The sequence below is a fragment of the Camelina sativa genome, chromosome 17 (genome assembly GCF_030686135.1).
Source record: "Camelina sativa cultivar CO46 ecotype springtype chromosome 17, ASM3068613v1".
In the NCBI taxonomy this organism is placed as follows: Eukaryota; Viridiplantae; Streptophyta; class Magnoliopsida; order Brassicales; family Brassicaceae; genus Camelina; species Camelina sativa.
The window spans coordinates 18,194,467-18,220,296 of record NC_141896.1 but is presented as its reverse complement, the minus strand read 5'-3'; the positions used below and the strand labels follow the sequence as shown (position 1 = coordinate 18,220,296).

Here is a 25,830-nt window from a genome sequence, read left to right as displayed (position 1 = left end):
AGTATTGTTTTTGCATAAATAAATAGTGAATCTGGTTAGGTTACAAGAGTTGATGTCCCACAAAATGGCTATAATCTACAATCTCGATCAAGTTTGCGTACACCAGCCCATTTAATGATTTACACTGGCTATAAGCATCATTAAAGGTACCAAACTAAAGAGATGAATATTTTTTGAAATGTATACAAAGGTCTACAAAGGTAGAGATATCATAAAATTTTAAAGAAGTGTTGATGAAGTTTCAAAATTTGTAAAGTCAGTATAAATCCAAAAATAACACTAATTGAGAAATTTGGAAATCGATTAATCTATTTGTGTATTTTTGTTCTTGAATTTAGTTATCCTAAATAGTAATGAAAACTTGAATGAAGTTCAAGAGAGTAGAGAAAGTTATGAGTTATGATCTCTAACATTGTTAATGGAAAAATCAGAAATGAAATTTATGTATTTTTCAGACCAAAAAAAAAGTTCATGTATTTTTCTGGCAAAAAATAAATAGTTTGTGTTTTTTTCTAGAACTTTTTTCAAAAATAGTAACGCTGTCACAATACCGTTAACGATTGTAACGGAGACGAGGAGAAACTGGAAAAAAATAATAGTTCGTGTATTTTTTATCAACTAAAAAATAGTCTGCGTATTTTTCTGGCAACGAAAAAAGTTCATGTTTTTTTCTGGTAAATATTAAATAGTTGGTGTTTTTTTTGGGATTTTTCCCTTTATAGTATTAATTAACGGAGACAATTCCAAAACTCAAGACGGTGGATCGTTCACGCCACCCCCAGATCAGCGTCGGTATGAAGCTGTCGCGTAGTGACGCTGACGCAGATTGACTACAGAGTCTACAGGTATCATTTCATTCTCGAACCAGTTAGTTAATTACTCTTGCCCCCCTTACATTGGGTATTATCAAATATTTACCCAAAAGTCAAGTCTAATAAATCAATCCCTGGAAAATGTCGAAATTTTTACCACTGTTAAAGCATTGTGGCTTGTGGGAGCTAGCACAATCCATGAATATATGAATTTGTGGAAGTGGAGGTGGAGGAGGCTCGAAGCCTCAAGATTAGTTTCATAAATAAAACACACAGTTTCCAAAAGTCTTGGTTTGGTTATACAGGGAAATATACTTTTATTTTTGAATGTGAAAAGTCATATAGAACTGAAGTTTTCTCTCAAGGAGACAATGGACCTGAAAACAGTGATACAACTGAACTTGTCTCGTCACGATTAAGCCTAAGGACTGGTATTTTTGACGCCTTGCTCTTTCTGTTTTCTCTTCTTATAGATGTGCCAAGTGCTGTGTAATTACTAGTATTGTTGAATCCTCCTGAATACATTCCGTTCATAGGACTTGTGCTGCTGCCATATCTACCATTGATGCTTCTATTTGTTATTCGACGATTGCTGCTAGCTGGCCTTGCCATATAAAAGTTATCTGGCTCTGCCACTGCTTGTGGAATAATCATCTTCTTCATTTCCTGCATTTTTATTGTCAACCATTTTCTAGTTAAGATGTTTTATTGCTTGTACAGTTACGATTATTCATGAATTTTATATGATTTATGAGAAGACTAACCCTGAGTCTTTGCTTCTCCACCTCTTTTTCCCGCCTCAGATTATTATATTCTTGTATCATTGAGAGAAGAGGTACCTGAAGAACTAACAGGTGATTTATTCTATCTAATTTAGAGTTTCTTATTCACAAACGCATAAAGTTGTGTTTGTTACCTCATCGTACAAGAAGACTTTTTGTCTTTCTGCTTCCCAGCTCTTAGTCTTGGACAATATTGACTCCACTAGTCCTAGTGGGAATATCATAAGTATGGTTAGTGTGTGGTTTCCTTCTTAAGTTGAGAAAATGCATGTTCATGTCCAAATGTTATTAGTAGCTTTGTTAGTGTTGGATCCGAAGGAACTGCTTAATATTACCTGTGATTTTGCTGACTGTTATGCGTGCCCGTTCTGCTCTCCTTAGGTTTCGATGAGCATTTCGACTTACTGAGTATCGATTCTCGTCCTGGTTATAGTCTTCTAGCCAGCGCTCTTCATCACGAGCTAACATCCACCTATCAACTTTTTCAATTATTCCTTTTCTACTTGCTGCTTCTTCCTTTGCTCTTGCTATCTTTTCATCCATGGTGGTGAGAAGGTCGACATGGTCAATCTCCCCTTTAAGATAAGAGAATTGAAACTCTGCATTGAGTTTGACATATGTAATAAAGAGACACATAAGTTGCAGAAAGCTACAGTTTGTCTCACCAGAGTCTACAAGGTTTGTTATATTTCCCATTTCAGTTGATGGAGTCTCCATATGCGATATGTTGCATGTCTCCTCTAGTTCCTTTTGCTTCTTGAAGAAAAGTTCTTTGGTTCTGCTTGCTTTCAGTTGATCTAGTCTTTGGACTTCAGCCTCAGCCTTGGGAAAAATTTGCACAAATGAAAAGGTGGTCAACATAATCTATCACTGGTATGGATCCTTTCTGCTACATCATTATATACTTACCTGCTGAATTATGTCCAATGTTATGCTGCCAGGAGCACACACGTCTGATGGAGCGAATGACAATAAATCAATGACGTGAGAAAACTTTTGACGATCTTCAAAAGATGCATCCATTAGATTCCATAGGTTGGATAAAGCTCTACCAAGATGGTGAAGCTGCCATTTGTAAGATGTCTTAGAAGGTTAGATAACAATATCTTGGTTCCACCTTTTTTTTCTTTGATTAATGTGAGTCTATCTTTACTGGTTTGTGTTTCAGAGTAATTGTTAAGCTATGTTCCAAAAGAAATGCTAGACAATGAAAATTAAAACATGTCTAATTAGCTTTAACCTTTTCAAGGCGTTTGTGCTTTTCCTCTTCGAGAGAGACAACAGTGCCATTGAGCTTTTTTAAGACATCATCACTGATGTTTTTGGATATTCCATAAAGGTCGTTCAGGCTTGGGTGAATCTTTGTTATGATCATTGATGCTTCTGTTCCCAATGTAGCTGATAGATCTCGAATGGCGCATATGTATATTTCAACCTTCTGTAGTCTCTCATTCTTGTGTGACAAAACAATCAAAGATAACATGTTTGATAAGCCAAAACTGCTGATAAGTAAAAGCAAGGCATTTTCCAATTTGGATATTACTAATGTACCTTCTCATCATTGAGTCTATGCAGTTCGTTCTGATATTCCTCGAGTTTCTTATCAGAAAGATCATTGTCATCTATGGTTATCTTTCTAGTAGAGTCTTCATATGTCAATCTACCTGCTATTTCTGCTGATATTTTCTGACTCTCCCCTTTGACAGTTCTGAACTGCTTCACTCTCTCGTCTTTCCTCAGCCTCATCTCACGTAGTGCAGGCGCGATAGAATCCAGCTGCTCCCTCAGTGTTCCTCCCTTTTTCTCTGGCTGTGTAGAGAATTAAATGACAACAAAGTTATCTAGGAATTAGTCTACAGTTTCGTTACTGAATAACCTTTGCTTCACAGTGGATATTAAAGAATGAAAAATTACCCTTCCAGGTACTGATCTTTCACCGAGGCACAAAAGAAAGTGAGTGAGTTCGGCTTCAGATTCTGCCAGCTCTTGATGTAGACGAGACCTCGAAACATTGGCCTGGTCAACTTTTCTCCGGTAAGCCTCAACACATTCCTGCTCTATATCAAGCAACACTTTCTCTCTCTCAAACTTATCTTCTCCAACTTCATCCCATATCATCTGTGTACAAAAACATTGACCATCTATCTATCAAAATACTCTTATTATGAACCATTTCTACTTCAAATAAAAATAGAAAGCAAGGTTAAACAAACTTGCCTGTAACTCTCTGAGCAAATAACCGCAGGATGTATCTAACAGAGATGAGCTTCTCATTCCTATAGGTGTCTGAAGGGAACCCATCTTCAGATGGATGAATTCTCCAATGTTTTTTTTCTTTCTTTTTCACCTGGAAACTCAGTTATGAGAGTTTGTGCTATTGGTGTAGGTTTTGCTTTGAAGACAAGTGTGAAAGTGACACATACTCTGCTACAGAAGCTTCCAGTTTAAGTGAAGGCTCATCCGCATCTCCCTCCTCCTCTTTTGATTCTTCAGTTTTAGGTCTCTTTCTCTTTCTCTCTCTCTCGTCTTCATCTGAATTTGGTAAAGTTTAGGAGTCGCTTTTGTGCTGATGCGTTTGCTTCTTCTGTATCAAAAGCCAGAGAGAGATGTTTTTTTTTTTTTATATACCATACAAAACTTGATTCCTAAGCAAAACCTCTAGTGCTAACTTTTTTACTTATCGAGATCGACTGTGTGATTCTTCACCATGTGCCTTCTTACAAAAGTAAGTTTCTCCTTGTTCTTACAAAGTAAGATATAGAGATGCTCTCATTCTCGTATGATTAATTTGATTTCATCAAGTAACTTGCCTTTTTCATATAAACATAAGTGATAAGTATTCTGATTTTCCTTCGCAGTGTGACTACCAAATCTTGAAAATGTAAAAGTTTCAAGAATATTTGGGGCAACACTAAGAAAAAGAACTTCGAAGCTCTTTTATATTGTTGTATCAAACTAGTGAAAATTTATTTACGAAGACTCCTTGTGACCATATTGACCAATAAGTTTATAATTTTTTTTTGTTTTGAGTAAGATGGATGTCTTTAAATACCAGATCAACCTGTCCTTGCATAGCATACTAAGCTGTCCTTGCATATTTCCGTTTGTGTGAATGACATTTATAAAATTTAATTTTTTTAGCAACCATTTTATAATTATATTTATCATTGACTACATCTGAGGTTTAAATTGTTACTCGTGGACAATTTTCCGAGAGTACTTTATAATGACTTATTTGATACGTCTCTTGAATAAATAAGAAGAGGAGATCTTCAACTAATTAACAAATATAATAGTACTCTTTCAGTCGAAGTAACGATATATAACACTAAAATGTACCAAACTTTTTTTTAAAGGATTGTCAGCTTCTCCTGCCCAAGACCCAAACTCACAAATTTATTAGTATGATGTATGTGTCATTATTAGTGAAATGGTTGTTTCAAAATTTATTTAACAACAAATTTTGTGATTTTATTAGTGATCATTCAAATAATTTGTTTTCTAAGACGACAATGATAGCCTTTACAAAATTTCAATATTATAACTGAGTTATTTTAGTTTTTATAATCAGAACATTGAAGAAATAATGTATAATCACTACAATATTTGGGGTAGAATATTTTTTGAAAAAAAGCGAACATGGTTTACAACAAATAATTTATAGAAAAAAACATTAAAAACAAAAATTAATAAAGAAGATTCAAAGAATATTAGTAAGGTATTATTGTAATGTGATTTAGGATATTTATTAATGTAGATCTGAATAGCCGACATATGCATGTATTGTCGGCGCGTGTCGGCCGTCGAAGTCGGCAATCTCCTTATAACTCTCTCCCTCTTACACAAATTCAAACACTTGTTTACATTATTTGCTTCTTCTATTTCGCTTAAAGCAACATTTAAACTTAACACTGGGCAACTAAAAAAAAGAAAAAAAAAAACATACTACGAATTACCACAAATTAATTTGAAATTTAGTTATTTCTTGTTTATTAACATTTTACTAGTCGTCATCTTTGTGACATCGAATGATCATTGTCAACAGTTTCATTACACATGTGCTTAAAAAATAAACAGATGGCTGGCTGAGCTTAGAAACAGACTCTTCTTTCTTCTTTCATTTTTTTTCCAGCCGAGAGACGACCGACTCTCGAACACGGTGACAGAGAGACAGCCAAAGGGACTGGTTAGACCACTGGCCCACAGGTCCTCGTCAACATAGGTGAACCTTTACTTAAATTGATTTAGACGAAATTTTTTTTAATAAATAAATAAAGACGTGTTTTGTCACAATATAGAAAACGTTATTGTCGGTGAAAATTGGACCTCTCGTTACCCCCTTCGGCCTTCTCCATGCTTTGTTTTTTTTTGTGTAGTTTAAAATGTCAAAAGCTGTTTATTATTCAACATCATGTATTTTATATTTTTATTAGTATTTTATTTACTCATTTTCAACTACCAGTCGACCAAAAACAGAAACTGTCTAGTATAAAATTAGAAAAATCAAGATTATCATGACATATTTTTTTTGTTGGTAAATAAATTATCAACAGTTTCTAAGAATAATAACTTCAGTTTCAAATCAAGATTTGGAGTAAAACAGAATAAACATTTGCATTTTGAAATTTAAATTGGTAACACTGTAATAATCACATCGAAATTATTAGGTATCTTTTTTTTTCTTTTTCTTTTTCCAAAACAATTATGAGTATCTTAAGAAGCTATTTTTTCTTTAACTAATAATTAAAAATTGTCCCCTAATAATAACCGTTGCTAATACAAATCTAGTAATTTTTCAAAATCATTTGAAAAACTAATTAGTGGAGTTGATTAAAAAATAATGAAAGAATAACAGAATCTTTTTCTTACAACAAAGAACTCAATTAAATATTAATTTATTAATTAATTAAAGAAAAAGAAAACAAATCTGTAGGTGTGTACTTGCAAGCTTGCAAATGCCACTCGCAAGTTTTGGCTTTATTTTGACTTGAGAATAACTTCTCCTTCTCCTTTCTTTATTCCACTAATTTATTTTCTTCTAAAAAAGAAAAAAGAAAAAAAAATCTCCAATCGGTATCAGCCATAGCCCCAAAGCTCTCTCTCTTCTCTCTGATTGTTGGGATCGATAAATTTCTTTTTTGCCTTGATAAGCTCAGAAACTTTTGTAAATTCAGACCCCTCCTAGAAACTACCCAGAACCAGCAATCTCCCAAACGAACACCATATATCTATAAATTCATTTCATTATATACTAAAATGCTCTTCTTTTGATTCTCTGTTTTTGAGGTTTTTGTGATCGACTTCTCTTTTATTATGTCTACTACTTCTGCCAGATGCAGTTTAAATGATTCATCTTTGGTACGTTTACGCTCCTCTGTTCTTTCACCCGATTCAGTGTGTGTGTTCATCTGGGTATTGGTTGTGTGAGAGGAAATTAACCAGATTGGTTTTTGGGGTTTTGTTCTTGTGTTCTGATTTCCTCTGTTTCTTGATAACCAAGAATCTTCCTTTTGAGTTTTGCTTTTGATGGTTTTGCATCTTATTTGTTTGTTGAAATGCCTCAACTAATCAGCTTTTGTTGCTTTTTTTTCGTCTTCTTTGCTCTGTTCCTATATATACTTCTCTGGGAATAATACATTTGCATTTTTAGAAAACACTGATCTGGCTTGTCTTCTATATCTTGGTTTATTTGTTAACTTCTCACTGATTCGGGTGCTTTTTTTTCATCTTGTAGTATTGAGTTCTAAGCCGAGACAGAGCTGTTGACATAAGTTATATACGGCTCAGTTATTGAAGCAATGGATGTTAATGAGGTTGAAGAAAACTTCTTTGCTCCTGGTGATGCCAAGGTATCTTGAATCATACTTTTTTTTTTGGTTCTTTTCAATAATTTTCTCCCTAAGACATTAAATTCTTGTGTCCTGTATCTAGATGTTGATAGGTATCCGTCTTTGTTTCAATTAATACCCTCTTTCTGGTTCGTGATTTCGTTTGATTTATCCTGTGATGAACAAAAAGAGCTGTGGTGTTTTTGTTCAAACGACTTACCTATATGGCTGCAAGTCAAGTGTAAAGGTAGTGTGGCTAACACAGATTCTTGTTTCAGCTACACGGAGAAATGTGCAATGCTCTTTCAGTGATTTACTGCAAGATCATCTCTATCTTCCCGTCGCTTGAAGCTGCTCGGCCGAGAAGCAAATCTGGGATTCAAGCTTTGTGTTCACTTCACGTGGTTTTAGAAAAAGTGAAGAACATTTTACGTCATTGCACTGAATCTAGTAAACTTTATTTGGTAAGCTTTTATTTTTTTTTCTTTAAATCTACGTCTTAAAGATTTCAGAACTAATAGTGCAGTTCTTGTTGTTGCGATTAATGCTAACCAGCTGGTTTGACATGTAGGCTATTACGGGGGATTCAGTAGTTTTGAAATTTGAGAAGGCGAAATCTTCTCTTATAGATAGCCTTAGGCGTGTTGAAGATATAGTCCAAGAGTCTATTGGATCTCAGGTAGCTAGTTCTTTGTGTTCCCATATCTTGTTTTCTTCTCTCATGGCAACTGAAGGGGAACTTAAGCAGAGAAGCGATATCTCTAGAGTTGAGTGCTTTTAAATTTAAACCTGTATATCCTACTTTGCAGCTTCTGGAGATTTTGATGGAATTAGAGAACACCGAGTTTTCACTTGATCCATCAGAGAAGGAAATTGGTGATCAAATCATTGGATTGCTGCAACAAGGGGGCAATTTTGAGAGCTCATCTGATAATAATGAACTTGAGGTTTTCCATCAAGCGGCTACTAGACTAGGTATCACTTCTTCAAGAGCAGCTCTCACAGAGCGAAGATGTCTCAAGAAACTCATTGAGAGGGCTCGAATGGAGGATGACAAGAGGAAAGAATCAATTGTGGCTTATCTATTACATCTCATGAGGAAATACTCAAAGCTATTCAGAAGTGAGATCTGGGATGACAATGATTCACAGGGTAGTAGTTCATTGCCTTGTTCACCGACTATTCAGGGTTCTCTTGAAGACACTCATGGTCGTGCTTTTGACCGGCAGCTGTCAAAACTGAGTTCCTTCAATTTCAGATCATGCAATAACCAGAGGAAATCTGTGCAGATGTCTGTTCCGCCAGAAGAATTGAGGTGTCCGATATCTTTGCAGCTTATGTACGACCCTGTAATCATCGCGTCTGGACAAACGTATGAGAGAATCTGTATTGAGAAATGGTTTAGCGATGGACACAACACATGTCCCAAAACTCACCAGCAGCTCTCTCATCTATGCTTGACTCCTAATTACTGTGTCAAAGCTCTAATTTCTAGCTGGTGTGAACAGAATGGAGTTCAGCTCCCGGATGGACCCCCTGAGTCTCTAGACCTGAACTATTGGAGGCTGGCGCTGTCTGTGTCCGAGTCCACTGACACGCGATCAGCAAAAGGTGTTGGTTCTTGTAAGTTGAAAGATATGAAGGTGGTTCCTTTGGAAGAGAGTGGAACCATTAAAGAGGAAGCTTGTGAATCAGAATACCAGGAAGATCAAGTTACTCTTGTTGAAAGATGTACGGAATTGCTGACCACTTTGAGTGCAGTGGATACCTTAAGGAAGAAAGGTAGAGTAGTTGAGCAAATAAGAGTATTGCTAAAAGATGACGAGGAGGCCAGATTTCTCATGGGGGAAAATGGGTGTGTTGAAGCATTGCTTCAGTTTCTGGGATCAGCTCTTAGTGAAAATAACGCTACAGCTCAGAAAGTTGGAGCCATGGCTCTTTTTAACTTGGCCGTGGACAACAACAGGTATCCTTTGATTTCTATATTGCTATTCGTCATTTCTATTGATTTCATGTATTTTTCTCTCAATGATCAAGCTCATAAGTATAGTTAGCCTTGTATATGCTATGCTATACACGTTCAGTTGAGCGTTATTACCAAATATGGGTTATTCTTATCAAACTAAAGAACTACATCTCATTTCGGAATTTCAGGAATAAGGAGTTGATGCTAGTATCAGGAATGATTCCTCTGTTAGAGGAAATGCTCTGTAATCCACATTCACATGGTCCAGTGACCGCACTCTATCTGAACCTCTCGTGTCTTGAAGAAGCAAAGCCCTTAATAGGTTCAAGTCTGGCAGTTCCTTTCTTGGTAAACCTTCTTTGGACTGAGACTGAAGTCCAGTGCAAAGTCGATGCCCTTCACTCCCTTTTTCACCTATCCACCTACCCTCCCAATATCCCCAGCCTTCTATCTGCTGACATTGTAAACGCGCTTCAATCACTCACCGTCAGTGATGAGCAACGATGGACAGAAAAGTCCTTAGCTGTTCTATTAAACTTGGTTTCGAACGAGGCAGGAAAAGACGAGATGGTTTCAGTACCTGGTCTTGTAAGCAATCTCTGCACCATTCTTGACACGGGTGAATCAAATGAACAAGAACAAGCTGTGTCTTTGCTTCTGATATTATGCAATCACAGTGAGATCTGTAGCCAGATGGTATTACAAGAAGGAGTGATACCTTCTTTGGTATCTATTTCTGTAAACGGGACTCAACGAGGAAGGGAAAGAGCACAGAAGCTACTGACACTATTCAGGGAACTGAGGCAAAGGGATCAAACCCATCTCACAGAACCGCAGCAAACAGAAGTCACAAGCCCCGAGGGTGGATTCTCTGTCGCTGCAGCCGCTGTAACAGAGTCAAAACCGCAGTGTAAATCAGCATCGAGAAAGAAAATGGGAAGAGCTTTCAGTTTTCTATGGAAAAGCAAGAGCTTCTCAGTTTACCAGTGTTGAGTCATATGATGTTTTTGTTTACCTTTTTAGTTCATGTAAAGTTGTACTTTTTTTTCCCATCTTAAGACTTAATATCTCTTTTTGAAAGTCTTGGAGGTCAAAAAAAGAAATGCTTGTATAGGTTATGTAGTTTATATATCCAAGGATTTTTGGGTTATACAAATTACAGTGTACTGTATGTAGGTTATTTTACTTTGATGAGAAGCGAAAACAAATTTGTTATAAATCAAAGGACGAGATACGAAATATATATAAGATAAGAACAAGAGCCTCTGAAGGAACGAGAGGGTCTTCAGTTACGCTTGTTTTTGATTTTTTTTTCCTCACTCTCTCAAAATCTGTAAATCCTTAATAAGATGGAAGAGTTTTGAATCGAAAGGTTTTAGGAAAAATTGTGTTAATTCGAAGGTTCTCGTAGTGCCGGAGTGCGATTAGGGTTTCGTTGTACTGTGAACCTACCGCGTCGTTCGCCGGAGGATGCGTTTTCGTTGAAGCTAAGTAGAAGAAATAGGCAGATTATAGTTTTATTTTCGTCGATTGCTGAATTTTGAGAGGTTCTGTGAGTGTGTATCTCTGTGACATGGCGAATCTGCCGATTCTTCAGTTTGAAGAGAAGATCGTGGAAGTAGTGGAGAAGAATCCAGTCGTAGTTGTAATCGGAGAAACCGGTTCTGGGAAAAGTACTCAGCTCTCTCAGATACTTCATCGGCATGGTTACACAAAGTCCGGCGTCATCGCCGTTACTCAGCCTCGACGTGTGGCTGCGGTTTCCGTGGCCAGGTGATTTTTTCCGTTCATTCACTTATTTTGCGTCTTCGTTGGTTTCGTTTAGATGTCAGAATTTTATACAAGTTAGTTTTCTTTGGCTATGGTCGTCAGGCGAGTTGCACAGGAGCTTGATGTACCTCTTGGAGAAGATGTTGGCTATGCTATACGTTTCGAGGACAGAACTTCAAGCAAAACACGGATTAAGTAATGGAAGATGTATAAATGCTTAGTATTAATCAATATTTCACATGATTTGGCTTTGGTCTCCTCATTGTTGGATTTTTTTGTGCTCCCAGATACCTCACAGATGGAGTTCTACTTCGTGAGAGCCTGTCAAATCCAATGCTTGATGATTATTCCGTTATCATATTGGATGAGGCTCATGAGAGAAGTTTAAACACGTAAGGTCTTTTCTGTATCTAGAATTTATCTCCGTTTGCTCAGTACCTTGTTTCGTATGGCATTTAGATCTCATTCAAACATGCACAAAGGCTCTAGAAAATATCTTAACTTGGTCCATTTTGTTATCAGGGATATTCTTTTGGGTCTAATGAAACGGTTGGTTAGAATCCGCGGGTCCAACTTTAAAGTTCTTATAACCTCTGCAACACTTGACGGTGAAAAGGTTTCTGAATTCTTTTCGGGCTGCCCTGTGTTGAATGTTCCTGGAAAATTATATCCCGTGGAAATATTATACAGCAAAGAGCGCCCTGTCAGTTATATTGAGTCATCTCTGAAAGTAGCAATTGGTATGTTCAAGGTCTAGTGTTTCTGTTGTCATTCTGTCTGATTTGGTTAATCACTTTTGACACTATTTTTTCTCTCTGACATTACAAAAAATCTTGTTGTTACTTGTAGATATACATGCTCGTGAGCCAGAAGGTGATATCTTAATCTTTATGACTGGACAGGTCTGTTTCATTTTTTCAACTTTATTCATTGGTATCTGGCAGAACTATCTAGATTCTAGTGTCCTGTCTTACTTTATCTTGGTTTTAATAGGATGATATAGAAAAGTTAGTATCAAAGCTAGAGGAAAAAGTACGAAGCTTAGCTGAAGGATCATGTATGGATGCTATCATTTATCCTCTACACGGTTCTTTACCACCTGAAATGCAGGTAAAGATTTATAGAATCTCGGTACAAAAAATTGGACCCAGTATTTATTTCTGAGCTTCGCTTCTGGGTAATTGGGGTATCTTGGTGGTCTCCAAAGGTTTTGGTAATTTGTCTTGACTTTCACCATTTCTGCAGGTTCGTGTATTCAGTCCTCCTCCTCCAAACTGCCGCAGATTCATTGTTGCTACAAATATTGCTGAAACTTCTCTTACTGTGGATGGGGTTGTGTAAGAAACTCTAAACCTTAAATTTATCATGTTATTTTTTGGTTTTCATGTCTGGTATCTACCATATGTCAATTATTTATTGCATACATATCGATACTTTCATCACGATGCTGTTAGTTAAGTCAGGTACTGTAAAAAACTGAGTAAATATAATATAACATTCAATAGTAATCATGAAGATTGACGACTGCAATAGTGTAATTAGGTTTAGTAATGGAATCAATCGGATATTTGATGCCGGCTTTTTGTTATATTCCTCGCTCCTTTTAGTTCACTTCATATTTCTGTACATGTTGTTCACCATCACGTCTGTGAGTTCCATTTTTGGAGTTTTACTTGAAACAGACGATTGAGATATTTATGTATACATGTAGGTCGTGCTGTCTCTTTGTCAAGTGTTTTAAAACTGCATTTAGTTTGAGAAGATTACTTATTCTGCATTCTTGAATCTGATTGATTGTTCCGATTGTCCTGTCACTGTTGCCGGTAGTCGTCTTTGTATGTATCATGTGTTCATGTCTGCATTTTAGGCAAAATTTAGATAATATTTTGACAATTTGGAGATCAATAGCATTCTCAGCCTAGCCCTGTTTTTCTCTGACAGGTATGTAATCGATTCCGGGTATGTGAAGCAAAGACAATATAACCCATCAAGTGGAATGTATTCTCTTGATGTTATTCAAATTAGCAAGTAAGCAAATGAGTCTGGTTTCAACCTTCATCCTCATTAAATGGCCTGCTATATATATAATAAACCTTGTATTAATCTATTGGACATATAATGAACTTGTATTAGATGTGGGAGGATATGTATAGCCTTAACTAGAAAAAGATATCTGCAATTGGCTCAAAAAGGAACTATAGTGGTTCAATTGGACCTCATCAGATATAACATTTTTTAGTCAGGAATCCCAGTGGTTTTTTACTCCAGTTTTCATCAAGCTCCTATTTGCTTATTGTTCTTCGGATTTTTTTCTGTTTCATTGTGGTGTTCCAGAGTGCAAGCTAACCAACGTGCAGGACGTGCTGGGAGAACAAGACCTGGGAAATGTTATCGTTTATACCCATTGGCAGTCTACCGAGATGACTTCCTTGATGCAACAATTCCTGAAATACAACGAACTTCTCTTGCTGGGAGTGTTCTATACTTGAAATCGTTGGATCTTCCTGATATTGACATTCTCAGTTTCGATTTTCTTGATGCTCCTTCATGTAAGAACTTATTTCTATTTGGAGTTAGATGCCTCTTATAAATATGTCGACAAAGTAAATGGATTGTAGTGCACAATCTGCTGGTTTTCTTTTTAGTTTGTGATATTTTTGAATTTTCCAGTGAGATAATATATCTTTTGTTTACGTCCTACTTGTAATTTCAGCTGAGTCATTAGAAGATGCATTGAAGCAATTGTATTTCATTGATGCAATTGATGCGAATGGAGCAATAACTAGTATTGGACGGACAATGTCTGGTATGTTTTAGTTCAGTTTTTTCATTGTTGATTTTTTTTCTTATAGTTTGAGCTGTTATCTCATACTGAGCTTATTTGTGGTTCAACAGAGCTTCCACTAGAACCATCAATGTCAAGAACATTAATAGAAGCGAATGAAAGCGGTTGCTTATCACAAGCTCTAACAGTCGTTGCTATGCTGTCAGCAGAGACTACACTACTTCCTGCTAGGAGGTTAGCTTTTACTATATACAATACCTGAGTCAGATTATGAAATGTTTAAAATCACATTGTCTAGATACAGATGCATCAACTCTTGTTTTTATGGTTTGTGCTTGCATGATAGTAAACCCAGTGAAAAGAAGAGGAAGCATGATGATTCTAATCTTCCTGATGGATCCGGATATGGTGATCACATTCAACTGCTACAGATTTTCGAGTCTTGGGACCGTAATAATTATGATCCTGTATGGTGCAAAGAAAATGGCATGCAGGTAGTTGTTCCATTTTCTTTCTTCTTTTCCTATCCATATTCAAGTATCCCACGTGAAAAGCATGGTGACATCAAAAGCCTTAATGCTTTACTTCAGAAGGTGGTCAATTATATACTGTTCGCTGCAGTTAATACAACCTATATAGCATATTAACTCCCTTCATTACTGAGACGTGACTTCGGTGGGGGTTCATGTTTGTATCTTCTGCTTTATACAATTTTATACCTATCAGTTGTGGGAGTTGATGAAATATATACTACCATTGTTTTGATAGTCTCTTTTGGTACATTATTGTAGGTTCCTGATGCCTTTAGAAAGAAATATAACTTTTGCTGAAAATTAATTTGCAGATGCGAGGGATGGTGTTTGTCAAAGATGTTAGAAGACAGTTATGTCAGATTATGCAGAAAATATCCAAAGGTTAGTATGGTTTCATTACACAACAAGATTCCATAGAATCAACTTAATATCACTCGATGGCTTTCGTTGGGTGTGTCATAATATATAATCAACCGTCACTAAAATAATTGGTCTCCTTGACAAGCCAGATCGATTGGAAGTTGGTGCACATGGAAGGAAGAATTCACGCGGAGACGACTACAGGAAGTTGAGGAAAGCTCTATGCGTTGGTAATGCAAACCAAGTTGCGGAGAGAATGCTTCGTCACAATGGATACCGGACTCTTAATTTCTCGTCCCAGCTAGTCCAGGTATTATTACTTCTCAGTCCAAGTCTCTCTTATCTGTTACAGTGTCAGATTTGTTAATACATCATTAGCTCAGATCTATAGCAAAACTGTAAACTAAATAGGATGTGTAAGTCTCCCAGTTTGGTGCGATCATCCACATGTTGATATTTTTTCGGTTGATTCTAGGTGCATCCATCATCTGTGTTGACTGCCGACAGGGACGGAATGTTGCCTAACTACGTAGTGTTCCATGAGCTGATTTCCACCACACGGCCGTTCATGCGGAATGTTTGTGTAGTAGAAATGTCATGGGTGGCTCCCATCAAAAGAAAGATCGAGAAATTAAATGTCAGAAAACTGAGGTAAAAACAAAACATTACTCTTGTAGCTACTTCAGTCCCAGTTTTGTTATAGCATTCAGTAATTGACCGGTATTGTCTAACCTGTTGTGTGTAGCGGTGGACCGGCTACTTCTGTCAAAGAACCTGAGAAGAAGATGGAGTTGTCTAAGGACGATGCAGAAACACCTGCAGTTATTGAGAATGTGGAGAGTCGGATTGAAGCAGCCAGAGAACGGTTTCTTGCTCGTAAAGGACAGAAATAAATTTGATGCCTCAGAACGTAAATTCAGTAATTCAACTAAAGCACAATTTCTTTTCGTTCCCATAAAGAATAGAAAAGAAAAGCTTTCTTAAGAAGATTTGTTATTAGAGAGACAATTGGTATGTTCTTAAGTTGGTATGTTTGAACATCCCCAGAAAGAAAGAAAAGGGTTTTGGAGTTAGAACAGAGTCGAGACTTTAATTTTGTCATAGCAATTCAATTCGGTTTAGTGTTAAAAAACTGTAAACCGCTTTGGAAACGGAAAAGGAAAACTCGTGTAGAACAAAGAAACTATGAGTCAAAAGTCAACGCGAACATTTTATTTTCCATTACAAAATGGAAAGTTTTGTGTGTCCTGCTGAAGAAAAACAAAAGGAAACTGTGAACAAAAATATCTTTTGTATAAATAAAAAGTAAAAACCTAATCTTATATATGACTCAGGATGCACTGTTCATTATTCGCTTTTTCTCGTCCCCGAAAATTAATAAAACAGTTGCTCTCGGAACCCTTAAATAAGATTAAATCAAAGAGATGAAGCAAAGTCGTGGTGGTGAAGTTTGGAGATGGAACAAGGAAGTAGAGATGGATGCCATAAGAGATTGTTTGAGAAACAGTTGTTTCATCGCTGTAGATACAGAGTTTCCCGGATGCTTGTTGGAGACTCCCATAGAAGCGTGCGAGCAAATCCGGTACAGAGACATGAAATATAACGTCGACAATACCAATCTGATTCAATTAGGGTTTACGTTCTTGGACGGTAACGGAGATACCCGTGGAACATGGGAAGTTAATTTCTCTGATTTCGACGAATCAGTTAACGCTTACAACGAGAAATCTATCGCGTTTCTGAAAAGTAATGGTCTCAATCTGGACAAGATACGTGAGGAAGGAATCGGGATTGATGAGTTCTTCCGAGAGTTTGCTCAGATTCTTAAGACGAAAAGAATGAGTTGGGTTACTTTTCAAGGCTCATACGACAAGGCTTATCTAGTGAAAGGCTTAACCGGAGGAGAACCGTTGCCTAAGACTTCCCAAGGTTTTGAGGTGGCTGTGCAGACGCTTCTGGGAGATGTTTTTGATGTCAAGAAAATAGCTGAGTTATGCAGCGGGATAAGTAGCCATTACGGACTACAGAAGATAGCAGATGCGTTACAGATGAGGCGTGTCGGAATAGCTCATCACGCTGGTTCTGACAGCGAACTCACGGCTCGTATCTTCACCACGATGGCTTGCGGTTTGCATGATTACGAAAAGAGAAAGCAGCAATACCAAGATCAGCTTATGATGTCTACAAGTTATGTACCACAGCTGCCACCCAGAACCATACCCATGGAGTATGATGCTTACCCGTCGTCTTATGGTGGTTACTTCAGTGGCGCCGGCCAAGGAATGAACTAACTATGTATGATCTAATGTTTAACATGACTGCACTGCAGCCTAATATGTGTACATATTCTATTTTATCACATCTTTCTTTGAACACAAAGATTAACTTTCTATCTTTTCTTGCTGATCATCACAATTCCCTCCATTTGTCGTATGACACAATTTCTCTTTATTAAATATTTCAATGAATCTTAAGTTAGAATACACACAAATAAATGAAAATAATTATATTCGACCAAAACAATGAAAATAACTATACTACAATACAGCTTTTGATCCAGACAAAGCTCAAAGGTCAAGTTTCTAGTATAAATATTCTATTCCAGTCATAATCTACTCAAAGCCTCTAGTTCTCTCATGTTACATCTTTCTCTTAGAAGTTAGAATTGCTATCTATCATTCTCATCCGAACTGGGCTGAAGAATATGTGACTTTACCTGTGATTCACTATGACTCCCTTATTTATTGGTCAAGTAGCTGTGTAGATGTTCATGTCCCACTCGATAATGTTTTCTATGTAGCTAAAGCTGCATTTCTGTCAACAAAATTGAACAGTTCTGTTTGTGCCGCTTCCATTATCACTCGGAAGTCTACGCTCATATACCTTCCCCTGCAAAGCCATATTTCAATAAAATCACATGTACAATCCATCATCAAACAATCACTTGCATGGCTTGGTTTAGATGATGATGCTATACCAAAAATGAGTCTTGGACCAGACTGATTTTGGAAAGGCTGGACTTCCAACTCCATGCATTATTCTCGCGATGGCCCTTGGTGTGAATTTGGCCTGGCGATTACTCTGCAAAAACACCTGTTTTCCCCACAACATTAGCTGAACATTCTTTTGATACAAGGCAAAATAAAAATGTAGAAACAACAATGTGGCTTCTTGGATCTTCACCTTTATGTCTGCTCGTAGAAAGGCGCTGCATCCACAATATAAATGTTGATCAATTTAATGCAAAGAAGACTTTGACAAACCAAAATAATGAGGGGAAGGTATGTAACAGCCCCAGTTTTAATTTCCTTTGTTGCTATGCACTATATAATTTGGAATATATATGTGAGTAGAAGTGAAATATCTTGTTAGTACCAATTTTGAGTCGTCTTGCTCGGAGTGTCACACTTATCGTCACCATTGAAGTAATCCAAAATTCTGCTTTGCAGGCTCAGAGTTTGCTTGGCACCAAAACTAAGTTCTGATGTGTTGGAGACATTGATTGCAGCCACAGCTGCACTAGACATAATATCCAGTTTTCTCACCTATATCAAATGCAAAATTATCGCTACATATAAGCACACCTCTTGGAACTTCTATCAAGATAAAGCAAGGAAGAGTGAGGAGCTGTTAGCTGCAGTTGATAAACTTAAGAACTTACTTTGCAACTTTCAATCTCTGTGAGCCACTTGGTAAGATGACTGGACAATGAACATATTTCCCTTGGATTTTTTAAGATTGTGTAACAAAAGGCGGGGTCCTTCAACTCGTATGTTACTTCCCCCTTCATCTACAATGATTTTAAGGACATATCAACGAACAAGATCTTAACAGCGCTAGAAAATCAACCTCAAGATCAAGTACTCAACACCATCAATTATATTTGAGTTCAAGTGGAACTCACACAAAAGAGTTCTTAACAGAACGCAAGCAATTGAACAAAACAGAGGAAACATGATTCACCCTTATATACATTTCCCTCAGTAAAGTCTATACCAATAGTCCATAGAGAGATGGAATCAACCTTTATCACAAAACCATACTAGTTAAGTATCTCTTCCATATTGTACTAGAGTTATACCCCTGAAGTTAATTCATGTGTCTATCTGTTATGTTCAATTCATTTGTTCTTCCGTTCTGTAGACTTAAAGTTTCTTCTTCACTTTTAATACATGCAATTCAATCATGGCTTCCTTGTTTAGATAAATATGCTAATTAAGATGAAATGAAACTTGAGATATCTGGTACTAAACCACAGATTCATATTTGAGAGAAAAGTGTTATCAACCTTCAGAGTTTGAATCTCAGCTAAGACATTTGTTGTTGCAACAAATATACTAGAGGCCACAGCTGGTATATCGAAGACATACAACCCTTGCTTCACGTGAGACCTAAACACAACAGAGAAGTCGTGAGCATTGCTGCAACTTTAATACTTCTACAGAATCGCTTGACCAGCAAAGCTGAAGAAACTGAATAAAATACTTACTTCTTTAGAATTGCTGCAACTATGGTATTTCGTGCAGCCAGAGTGTTTGGAGAAGACTGCACATATAGCATAACAAGGTTCTGAGCATCAAAAGTCTCGAAGATACACCATTAACATAATATATTGGAACTTAACACTAAACACGAAAGTATTCAGCTAACAGCTTCCCTACCTTGTGGAAATTCAAAGTGCAACAGACGTTAAGTTGTGGAAGCATACGTAGGTATTGAACTTCCCCCAGCTCCAAATGTGTCAAAATCGTTTGCATAACCTGCCAGATCCACAGTGAAAATTCAGAATATCCTTTCTAAAACCTTTTTCTCCGCCCACCATCTCACAAGATCAAACACTTGATAATATAAAGTAGAGAACAATGGGTTTCAAGAAATGACATTTAAGTTTTTAAACAAACCTCTTCCTTCATGTCAAATTTGAGAGAGGCAGATTCAATCACTAGCGAACGTATCTTCTCATGTTGTTTTGTCTCAGTGGAAAACACATGGGTGAGAAATTTTCCAACTGCATATTCATCGACACCATCACTGAAGAAGAAAGGGAAAAAGCAAAGGTAAGCTTAAAATCCTCTTAATTCAATGCCACGACAGATGATAATTCCCACACCAATCACCTGTGTGAAAGACTCCGAAGCTTTAGATATGTCTCATTATCATAAAAGAGATGACAATAAGACAATCGCCCGTCGCGACCAGCACGTCCAATTTCCTGTAACGTTTTCAATCAGTTTCCCGAGAACGTTATGTGCACAGTGATCACTAAGCTTGAAAAGGAACCTGGAAACAAAAAAGGTTTGAACCTGAACGTATTCTTCCAAACTGCCTGGCACGCTGAAGTGGATTACCTAAAGCAGACTCAGAAAATTTAGAAGCATGTATACTATTATACAAGATGCGAGTAGTTGAAGATATGTTCAAGCATGCTAAGGGTTTGCATTAGACTTACAGCTCCAACATCTCCCTTGTCAAGTCCCATGCCGAATGCCACAGTTGCAACAACCTTCCATAACATAAAAAAAATATTTGAATACTGACATCTGCTTAACTTTCAGTGGTAGTTTGGATGTGTAAATTGGACACAAAGCGTATGGAAATCAGTGAACTTATTTTCTCACCACTCTAATCTTGTTGGAACAAAATGACTCCTGAATGCGAACACGGTCCTTCGCAGGAAGACCACTGTGATAACCCTGGATAGATCGAGTTAAGCTTGATTAGAGTGTAATCAGCCATACATACAGGTATATCGGATATTTTAAAATGGAATCAACCTTTGCATTGATGTTGTTATCGCGTAAATACTTGCTTATCATGTCAGTCTCATACTGCGCAAACACCGCCCAAAGTTGCTTAAGTTAGCATCATGCATGATACAGTAAGAAATCAAAAATATATTTTGTAAAGCGTGAAAAAAAAACTGTAGAGTATCAAGTACTTTCACCTGAAATTTGCAGTACACAATGATGCTTCGAATCTCCTTATATGGATGAGACTCCATCAAAATCAATAGATCTTTCAAACTGTTTAATTTCAGATCTCACTCAGTAAAAACTAGAGGAGGAGCAAAAAGGTGAAAATATAAACAAAGCACTTGCCTGTTAGCTCCACTCAATGAGACAGACAACTCAAAATTGTCTCTCAGTTGTGACTTCTGAATAAGATTGGTTGACGGAATCTCTAGTGCAGACATGACAGCCTGAAGAGTCATAGTAGTGGCGGTTGCAGTCATCGCAAGAATACATTCTGCTTTGAGTTCAGAAAACAGCATTGATGCCTTGAGTCTCATATATGAAGGGCGGAAGTTATGAGACCTGTTCAGATTAGCTCTTAATCACCAAGACAACCATAACAAGGAAAAGCAGTAGATACTACAGTCAACAGAGAAACACAGTCTACCAGTTGCCAAGAAGCTCACCATTCTGATACGCAGTGTGCCTCATCCACGACAACAAGTGACACAGATAGAGACAAGCGAAACATTGACAAAAATTCTACATTGAGAAGTCTCTCTGGAGATACAAAGAGAACCTGAAGTATACAATAAACCCGTGGCTAAGTTCCTTAAACAATACCAACCAGTCTTATCAAAGGTAAAGACGTCCAAAACTTCCTAATAGAACATACCTTTATCATGCCTTCTTTAAGTTTCCGCAATGTTTCTGTTGCTTCCTCAGGTCTCTATTGAAAACATAAAAAAGATCCCCAAAGCAGACTCCATTAGAAACTTCTAACGACTAGAAAACGACCTCAATATATATAAAAAACATGTTGTGACACAAACCTGGCTACTGCTCAAGAGACCACCCTTGATAATTGAAGGCAAATGCTTCAACTGATCGATCATCAACGAAACCAAAGGACTCACAACAAGCGTGATTCCCGGAAGAATCATTGCCGGAATCTGGTAGCAGAGAGACTTACCAGCACCAGTAGGCAACACCAGCATCGTTGAACTCCCACCAAGAACCATCTTGATGGCCTGCAACTGCCCATCTCGAAAAGAATCATAACCATACACTAAATTCAACAGCTTCGTCAGATTCTCATCAGAAGCCTCAGCCTTTACAGCAAGAATCGCATCCTCGACTGAGCTGATAAAACCATTAGCTTCATCTTCAATCTGTTTCTGCAAATCAGAGTCTTCCTCCAACAATGATTCGCCTTGTCCATCAGCTTCTTTCTTCTTGTATCTCTTCCCTCTGAAAGCGTAACTGCTTTTAGTTCTGGAGACGCCCTTGTATTTGCTGGGAAACTTCTTCCCTCTCTTGCCGTTTAAGTTCAATTTCACGAAATTACCCTCGCCGTTACCGGTGGTACGAAACACCGGAGGTTTCACCGGCGGAGAAGTTATAGTATCGGTGATTAGATTCGGAGGCTTTCTCCTAACGGGTTTTGGAGGTGCGTTTACTGCTACTGCTACTACCGGAGGTGGCTCCGGCACATAATCGACGCCGTCCGGTTTCAATTTCTCGTCAGATGTTGTAAGAGGAGCTCTGCTTCGGAGTCTAGCGAATGATGAAACGGAAGAGGAGAATGCAACGGGTTTGGATTCGCAGATCCGGAAGGGGAGATTGGTGAATAAGGGAGATGGAGTAGGAGGAGGAGGAAGAGAAGATTGTGTTGGAGCTTTATGTGAAGGATTTGGAGCTTTGGGCTTCGAGTGAGAAGAAGAAGAAGAAGAAGACGCAACTTTAAGGGAGACTGGCGGCGGCTTATTTGGCGGTGGCTGAGGAGGTCTAGGAGGCGGTGGAAATGGGTCTCGGGGAGGAGTGGCGGAGACGTGAGAACCATCGGAGTCTGAATCGGAATCCATCGGAAATTGAATCTTTATTTTATTTTTTTTTTGTGGGAGGAATTGAGAATTTGGGTTTTTTTTGTGTGTGTGTGTAAAAGGTCCATTGCCATTGCCACCTTCCGGGCTCTTCTTCCCTTTGTTTTCCCGCCATTTTATTTATCTTCTAAAAATATTGTTTTTTTTTAAATAATTTTTTTTTTTTAATTTTCTTTACTTTTTTTTCAAGAAAAATACTTAGTTCACTTCTAGGGTGAACCTTCTTGTTCACTTCTTCCTTTTCAACTAATCAGAATTTTGCATACATTATTTTATTTTAAATAAATCAAAATTAAATTAAAAAGCAAAACAGATTAAAGAAACAAATTTTGTATAATTTTTTAAGGAAAGTTATATATTGGCTTGGTTTAGATTTTACAATTAGAATGAAATGATTTATGTTTAGGTTTACAAATAAAGTGATTAAGGTTTAGATTTTACAATTCAAACAAAATTATATGTCGGTTTGAGTTTACAAATGAAATGGTTAGGGTTTAGATTTTACAATTAAAACGAAATTATACGTCGGTTTAGGTTAACAAATAAAGTGGTTAGTGTTTAGATTTTACAATTAAAACGAAATTATATATCAGTTTGGGTTAACAAATGAGATGGTTAGGGTTTAGATTTTATAATTAGAACGAAACTATATGTCGGTTTTGGGTTTACAAATGAGATGGTTAGGGTTTAGATTTTACAATTAGAATGAAATTATATATCGGTTTGGGTTTATATATAAGCAGTTTAAATTTTTAATTTTATAATAATGTATACAGATTTTGTTTCCTTATTTTATAAGAAGGTGAATGAATAAGTTCTTAAATGTATTATGACATGTCAGATTTTCATTGGCTAAAATAAGGAGAAGTGAACAAAGGGGTTCACCTTAGCCCTTAGGAGTGAATCCAAGAATTGTTCTTTTTTCAAAAATAAATTGTTTCTTTCCTATTTATTTTGTCTTCAGTTTTATAAAATTTTATTCTTTTTTATTTTCTTTAGTTTTTTTTTTTTTTAAATAAATTCATTCTTTCCTATTTATAGGTTCTTCAGTTTTGTAAAATTTTGTTTTTACTTTGACAATCAAGAATGGACAAGGAGGCGGAGGAGAAGATGAGTAGGACGACGGTGTGTGAGGAGTACAGTATTACGCAGGAGGAATATTCTCGTCATGTGAGGGAATACTGGCGTGTAGCGGCGGAATCCGATGTAACATTCTTTCGATCATCTTCCATATGATTTAATTTTTTCACACATAAATTATATTCTTGACCCTAAATTATATAGTTTATATAGTGTTGTTTGTTTATGGGATTGCTACCTAAACTGATTACTGAATAGTATATATTTTGTTAGATCTAGGGTTTCTATATTATATATATATATCGCTTTTAGGCTAACTCGGATTAATTACATTGCTGATTGATGATGGGGGATCTTCTTTAATTAGGGTTTTGATATCGATGAGTATCGATGTCCAGTAGTACTTAGGGGACTGGTTCCCTTCCACTGTGGACCCAAAGGTATTCGTCATACTTATAAGCTCATGCTCGAGCGTTATGTTTTGTTGGGCCTCCATCGTTACAATATTTTGCAGGTAATATTCATTATTCAATAACTATTCGCTCTCTATATATATATATTTGGTGCTTCATCAACATGTCCTGTGTTATACCACATCCAAGAATTTGAATTCTCTCTTTGAATTCATCTGATCTCTGTCAGGGGACAAACTTCAAGCTCGATGCCGTACAGAAATGCATCTCGACAATGAGCTTTGTGTCTTCCTACTACTTTACTCTTCTTGCACACGATCCAGCAGCTATCCCTCCATTCCAGCAAACCTTTCAGGTTAAAGTTGATGAAATGGAGTATAACAGTTTGGATGTGGCCGTTTCTATTGCTAGACCTAAAAAAGTAGTAGTTCAAAATCAAGATGAAGGTGACTAATATAATTTTGGTGCATTAATTTTTTTTTTTTTTTTTTTTGGTTTAAATACAAGTGATCAAGAGAGTACCATAATTAAAAACAAATCTCACTTGCTGATTAATAATGTTGTGTCATAGCGGCAGTGACCCCCAAGGAGCCCTTCGTACCTCACTTTGATCATCGTAGCGCAGTGTCAGTGTCAGTGTCAGATGGTGTCGTAGATGGTGTCATCGTCTTCCAAGGTAGATTGCCTGATTGGCCTTCAGATCATGCTTTGAATGATGATAGAAACCGGTTTTACGTGGTACGTAAGTTTTTTTTAAAATTACTAAGAAACACACAGCATGATCATTTTAATCATTTTAAGCAGTAGTGCTGATCACATATTTTTCGTGCTTTAATTTTGCAGCTCAAGGAATCAGAGTGGCAAACCACTGATTGGATTTCTCTCTATTTGGAACTTTTGATTTGTGCAACTGATAGAGGGATGTTTGGTGTAAGTATAATTTTCTCTTTGCATAACAATGACATGACATACCATATATATGACTGTTGGTAATAAATTATTAACGATCACCAAAACTGTTAATGTTGCTTGCAGATGATATTGCAGACTGGTCTGCCCAAGCTTCATATTCTGAAAGTTGTGATAGAAACTGAGGAAGAAGATCAGAAGCCCCCGGATGAGAGACTCAATGCCAAAAGGGCACATGTCTACATTACTTTTAAGGGCTTGGCCAAGTCCCCACCGCTTGCTGATCATGAGATTGGTGACCATGTTGAACGCAAAGCTATCATTAGAAGAGTCATCGATGCGCATTCGGGATGCTTGACTCTCCAGGGTTCTTTTTGGAGTGATAAAGATGCCGAGCATCGTTCTAAGAGACTCCGGACTGGAGGTCCAAAAAGACGTTGATCAGAAAATATATACAGATATGTTGTGCCTTTGAACTGTTTTAGGTGAATTTGTTTTCGTGTCGTGTGTGTTTTGAATTCAAGGAAGGGCTAAGTTATTAGCGTATATGTATGCGTGTGTGCATTAATCGTGGGGATGATACAGTAGTTCTCCTTTTCCTTTCCCATTTTGGTCCCTACATCTGGACACTAGGCCTGCCGTTGAAAGGAGGAACCCTTTGATTCAGTTCTAACTTGTTCTGAGGACATCAAAGGGACTACAAGTTCCCAATCTCTGAATATATATTTCTGTGATATGGATTCATACTCGTATGGTCA

General features: G+C 37.1%; 6 protein-coding genes and 1 long non-coding RNA gene across 12 annotated transcripts; 5 read left to right on the top strand and 2 right to left on the bottom strand.

The window, feature by feature from the left end:
• Nucleotides 1-718: 718 nt before the first annotated feature.
• Nucleotides 719-4,650, top strand: LOC104757120 (uncharacterized). Of its 5 annotated transcripts, XR_015587323.1 has the most exons (9): nucleotides 731-1,243; nucleotides 1,349-1,506; nucleotides 1,616-1,666; nucleotides 1,976-2,272; nucleotides 2,387-2,444; nucleotides 2,536-2,685; nucleotides 3,301-3,430; nucleotides 3,517-3,628; nucleotides 3,981-4,302. It is a non-coding gene; the product is annotated as an uncharacterized LOC104757120 (long non-coding RNA). The 5 variants fall into 5 exon arrangements; XR_015587321.1 differs by lacking the exons at nucleotides 1,349-1,506; nucleotides 3,301-3,430 and adding an exon at nucleotides 4,453-4,650 and having other exon boundaries at nucleotides 719-845; nucleotides 3,981-4,319; XR_015587320.1 differs by lacking the exon at nucleotides 3,301-3,430.
• On the bottom strand, nucleotides 1,040-4,152 carry LOC104757122 (65-kDa microtubule-associated protein 8). 2 transcript variants are annotated; one of them, XM_010479839.2, is made up of 11 exons: nucleotides 4,018-4,152; nucleotides 3,812-3,941; nucleotides 3,509-3,712; nucleotides 3,146-3,403; nucleotides 2,835-3,047; nucleotides 2,504-2,659; nucleotides 2,260-2,416; nucleotides 1,930-2,169; nucleotides 1,729-1,802; nucleotides 1,577-1,651; nucleotides 1,040-1,478 (listed from the first exon to the last, which is right to left on the bottom strand). In XM_010479839.2, exons 2-11 carry the CDS (start codon nucleotides 3,893-3,895, stop codon nucleotides 1,173-1,175), a joined length of 1,767 nt encoding a protein of 588 aa, XP_010478141.1. In that variant the 5' UTR covers nucleotides 3,896-3,941; nucleotides 4,018-4,152; the 3' UTR covers nucleotides 1,040-1,172. The 2 variants fall into 2 exon arrangements, with proteins under 2 accessions (XP_010478141.1, XP_087352368.1); XM_087496242.1 differs by lacking the exon at nucleotides 4,018-4,152 and having other exon boundaries at nucleotides 3,812-3,983.
• A 1,867-nt stretch (nucleotides 4,651-6,517) lies between the features above and the next one.
• On the top strand, nucleotides 6,518-10,544 carry LOC104757119 (U-box domain-containing protein 45). Its single transcript, XM_010479838.3, has 6 exons — nucleotides 6,518-6,952; nucleotides 7,329-7,443; nucleotides 7,701-7,886; nucleotides 7,994-8,101; nucleotides 8,232-9,388; nucleotides 9,577-10,544. Exons 2-6 carry the CDS (start codon nucleotides 7,393-7,395, stop codon nucleotides 10,379-10,381), a joined length of 2,307 nt encoding a protein of 768 aa, XP_010478140.1. The 5' UTR covers nucleotides 6,518-6,952; nucleotides 7,329-7,392; the 3' UTR covers nucleotides 10,382-10,544.
• Nucleotides 10,545-10,639: 95 nt separating this feature from the next.
• Nucleotides 10,640-16,065, top strand: LOC104757118 (putative pre-mRNA-splicing factor ATP-dependent RNA helicase DEAH4). Its single transcript, XM_010479837.2, has 16 exons — nucleotides 10,640-11,161; nucleotides 11,261-11,353; nucleotides 11,446-11,550; nucleotides 11,681-11,898; nucleotides 12,008-12,060; nucleotides 12,152-12,268; nucleotides 12,404-12,495; nucleotides 13,100-13,186; nucleotides 13,493-13,707; nucleotides 13,872-13,964; nucleotides 14,054-14,177; nucleotides 14,290-14,437; nucleotides 14,788-14,857; nucleotides 14,986-15,146; nucleotides 15,312-15,487; nucleotides 15,582-16,065. The coding sequence occupies exons 1-16, from the start codon at nucleotides 10,962-10,964 to the stop codon at nucleotides 15,727-15,729; spliced, it is 2,100 nt and encodes a 699-aa protein (XP_010478139.1). The 5' UTR covers nucleotides 10,640-10,961; the 3' UTR covers nucleotides 15,730-16,065.
• A 41-nt stretch (nucleotides 16,066-16,106) lies between these two features.
• On the top strand, nucleotides 16,107-17,231 carry LOC104757117 (putative CCR4-associated factor 1 homolog 3). The gene has a single exon (XM_010479836.2). It carries the CDS (start codon nucleotides 16,261-16,263, stop codon nucleotides 17,125-17,127), a length of 867 nt encoding a protein of 288 aa, XP_010478138.1. The 5' UTR covers nucleotides 16,107-16,260; the 3' UTR covers nucleotides 17,128-17,231.
• A 96-nt stretch (nucleotides 17,232-17,327) lies between these two features.
• On the bottom strand, nucleotides 17,328-22,755 carry LOC104757116 (ATP-dependent DNA helicase Q-like 5). The gene is made up of 19 exons (XM_087494422.1): nucleotides 21,621-22,755; nucleotides 21,464-21,517; nucleotides 21,255-21,367; nucleotides 20,935-21,150; nucleotides 20,781-20,859; nucleotides 20,611-20,664; nucleotides 20,455-20,529; nucleotides 20,286-20,339; nucleotides 20,140-20,184; nucleotides 19,954-20,048; nucleotides 19,738-19,867; nucleotides 19,498-19,596; nucleotides 19,326-19,381; nucleotides 19,125-19,227; nucleotides 18,498-18,626; nucleotides 18,212-18,381; nucleotides 18,020-18,044; nucleotides 17,814-17,929; nucleotides 17,328-17,725 (listed from the first exon to the last, which is right to left on the bottom strand). The coding sequence occupies exons 1-19, from the start codon at nucleotides 22,650-22,652 to the stop codon at nucleotides 17,629-17,631; spliced, it is 2,742 nt and encodes a 913-aa protein (XP_087350548.1). The 5' UTR covers nucleotides 22,653-22,755; the 3' UTR covers nucleotides 17,328-17,628.
• Nucleotides 22,756-23,734: 979 nt separating this feature from the next.
• LOC104759460 (putative UPF0725 protein At1g28500) lies at nucleotides 23,735-25,814 on the top strand. Its single transcript, XM_010482382.3, has 6 exons — nucleotides 23,735-23,876; nucleotides 24,118-24,264; nucleotides 24,393-24,609; nucleotides 24,735-24,901; nucleotides 25,007-25,093; nucleotides 25,199-25,814. Exons 1-6 carry the CDS (start codon nucleotides 23,757-23,759, stop codon nucleotides 25,511-25,513), a joined length of 1,053 nt encoding a protein of 350 aa, XP_010480684.2. The 5' UTR covers nucleotides 23,735-23,756; the 3' UTR covers nucleotides 25,514-25,814.
• The last annotated feature ends 16 nt before the right edge of the window (nucleotides 25,815-25,830 follow it).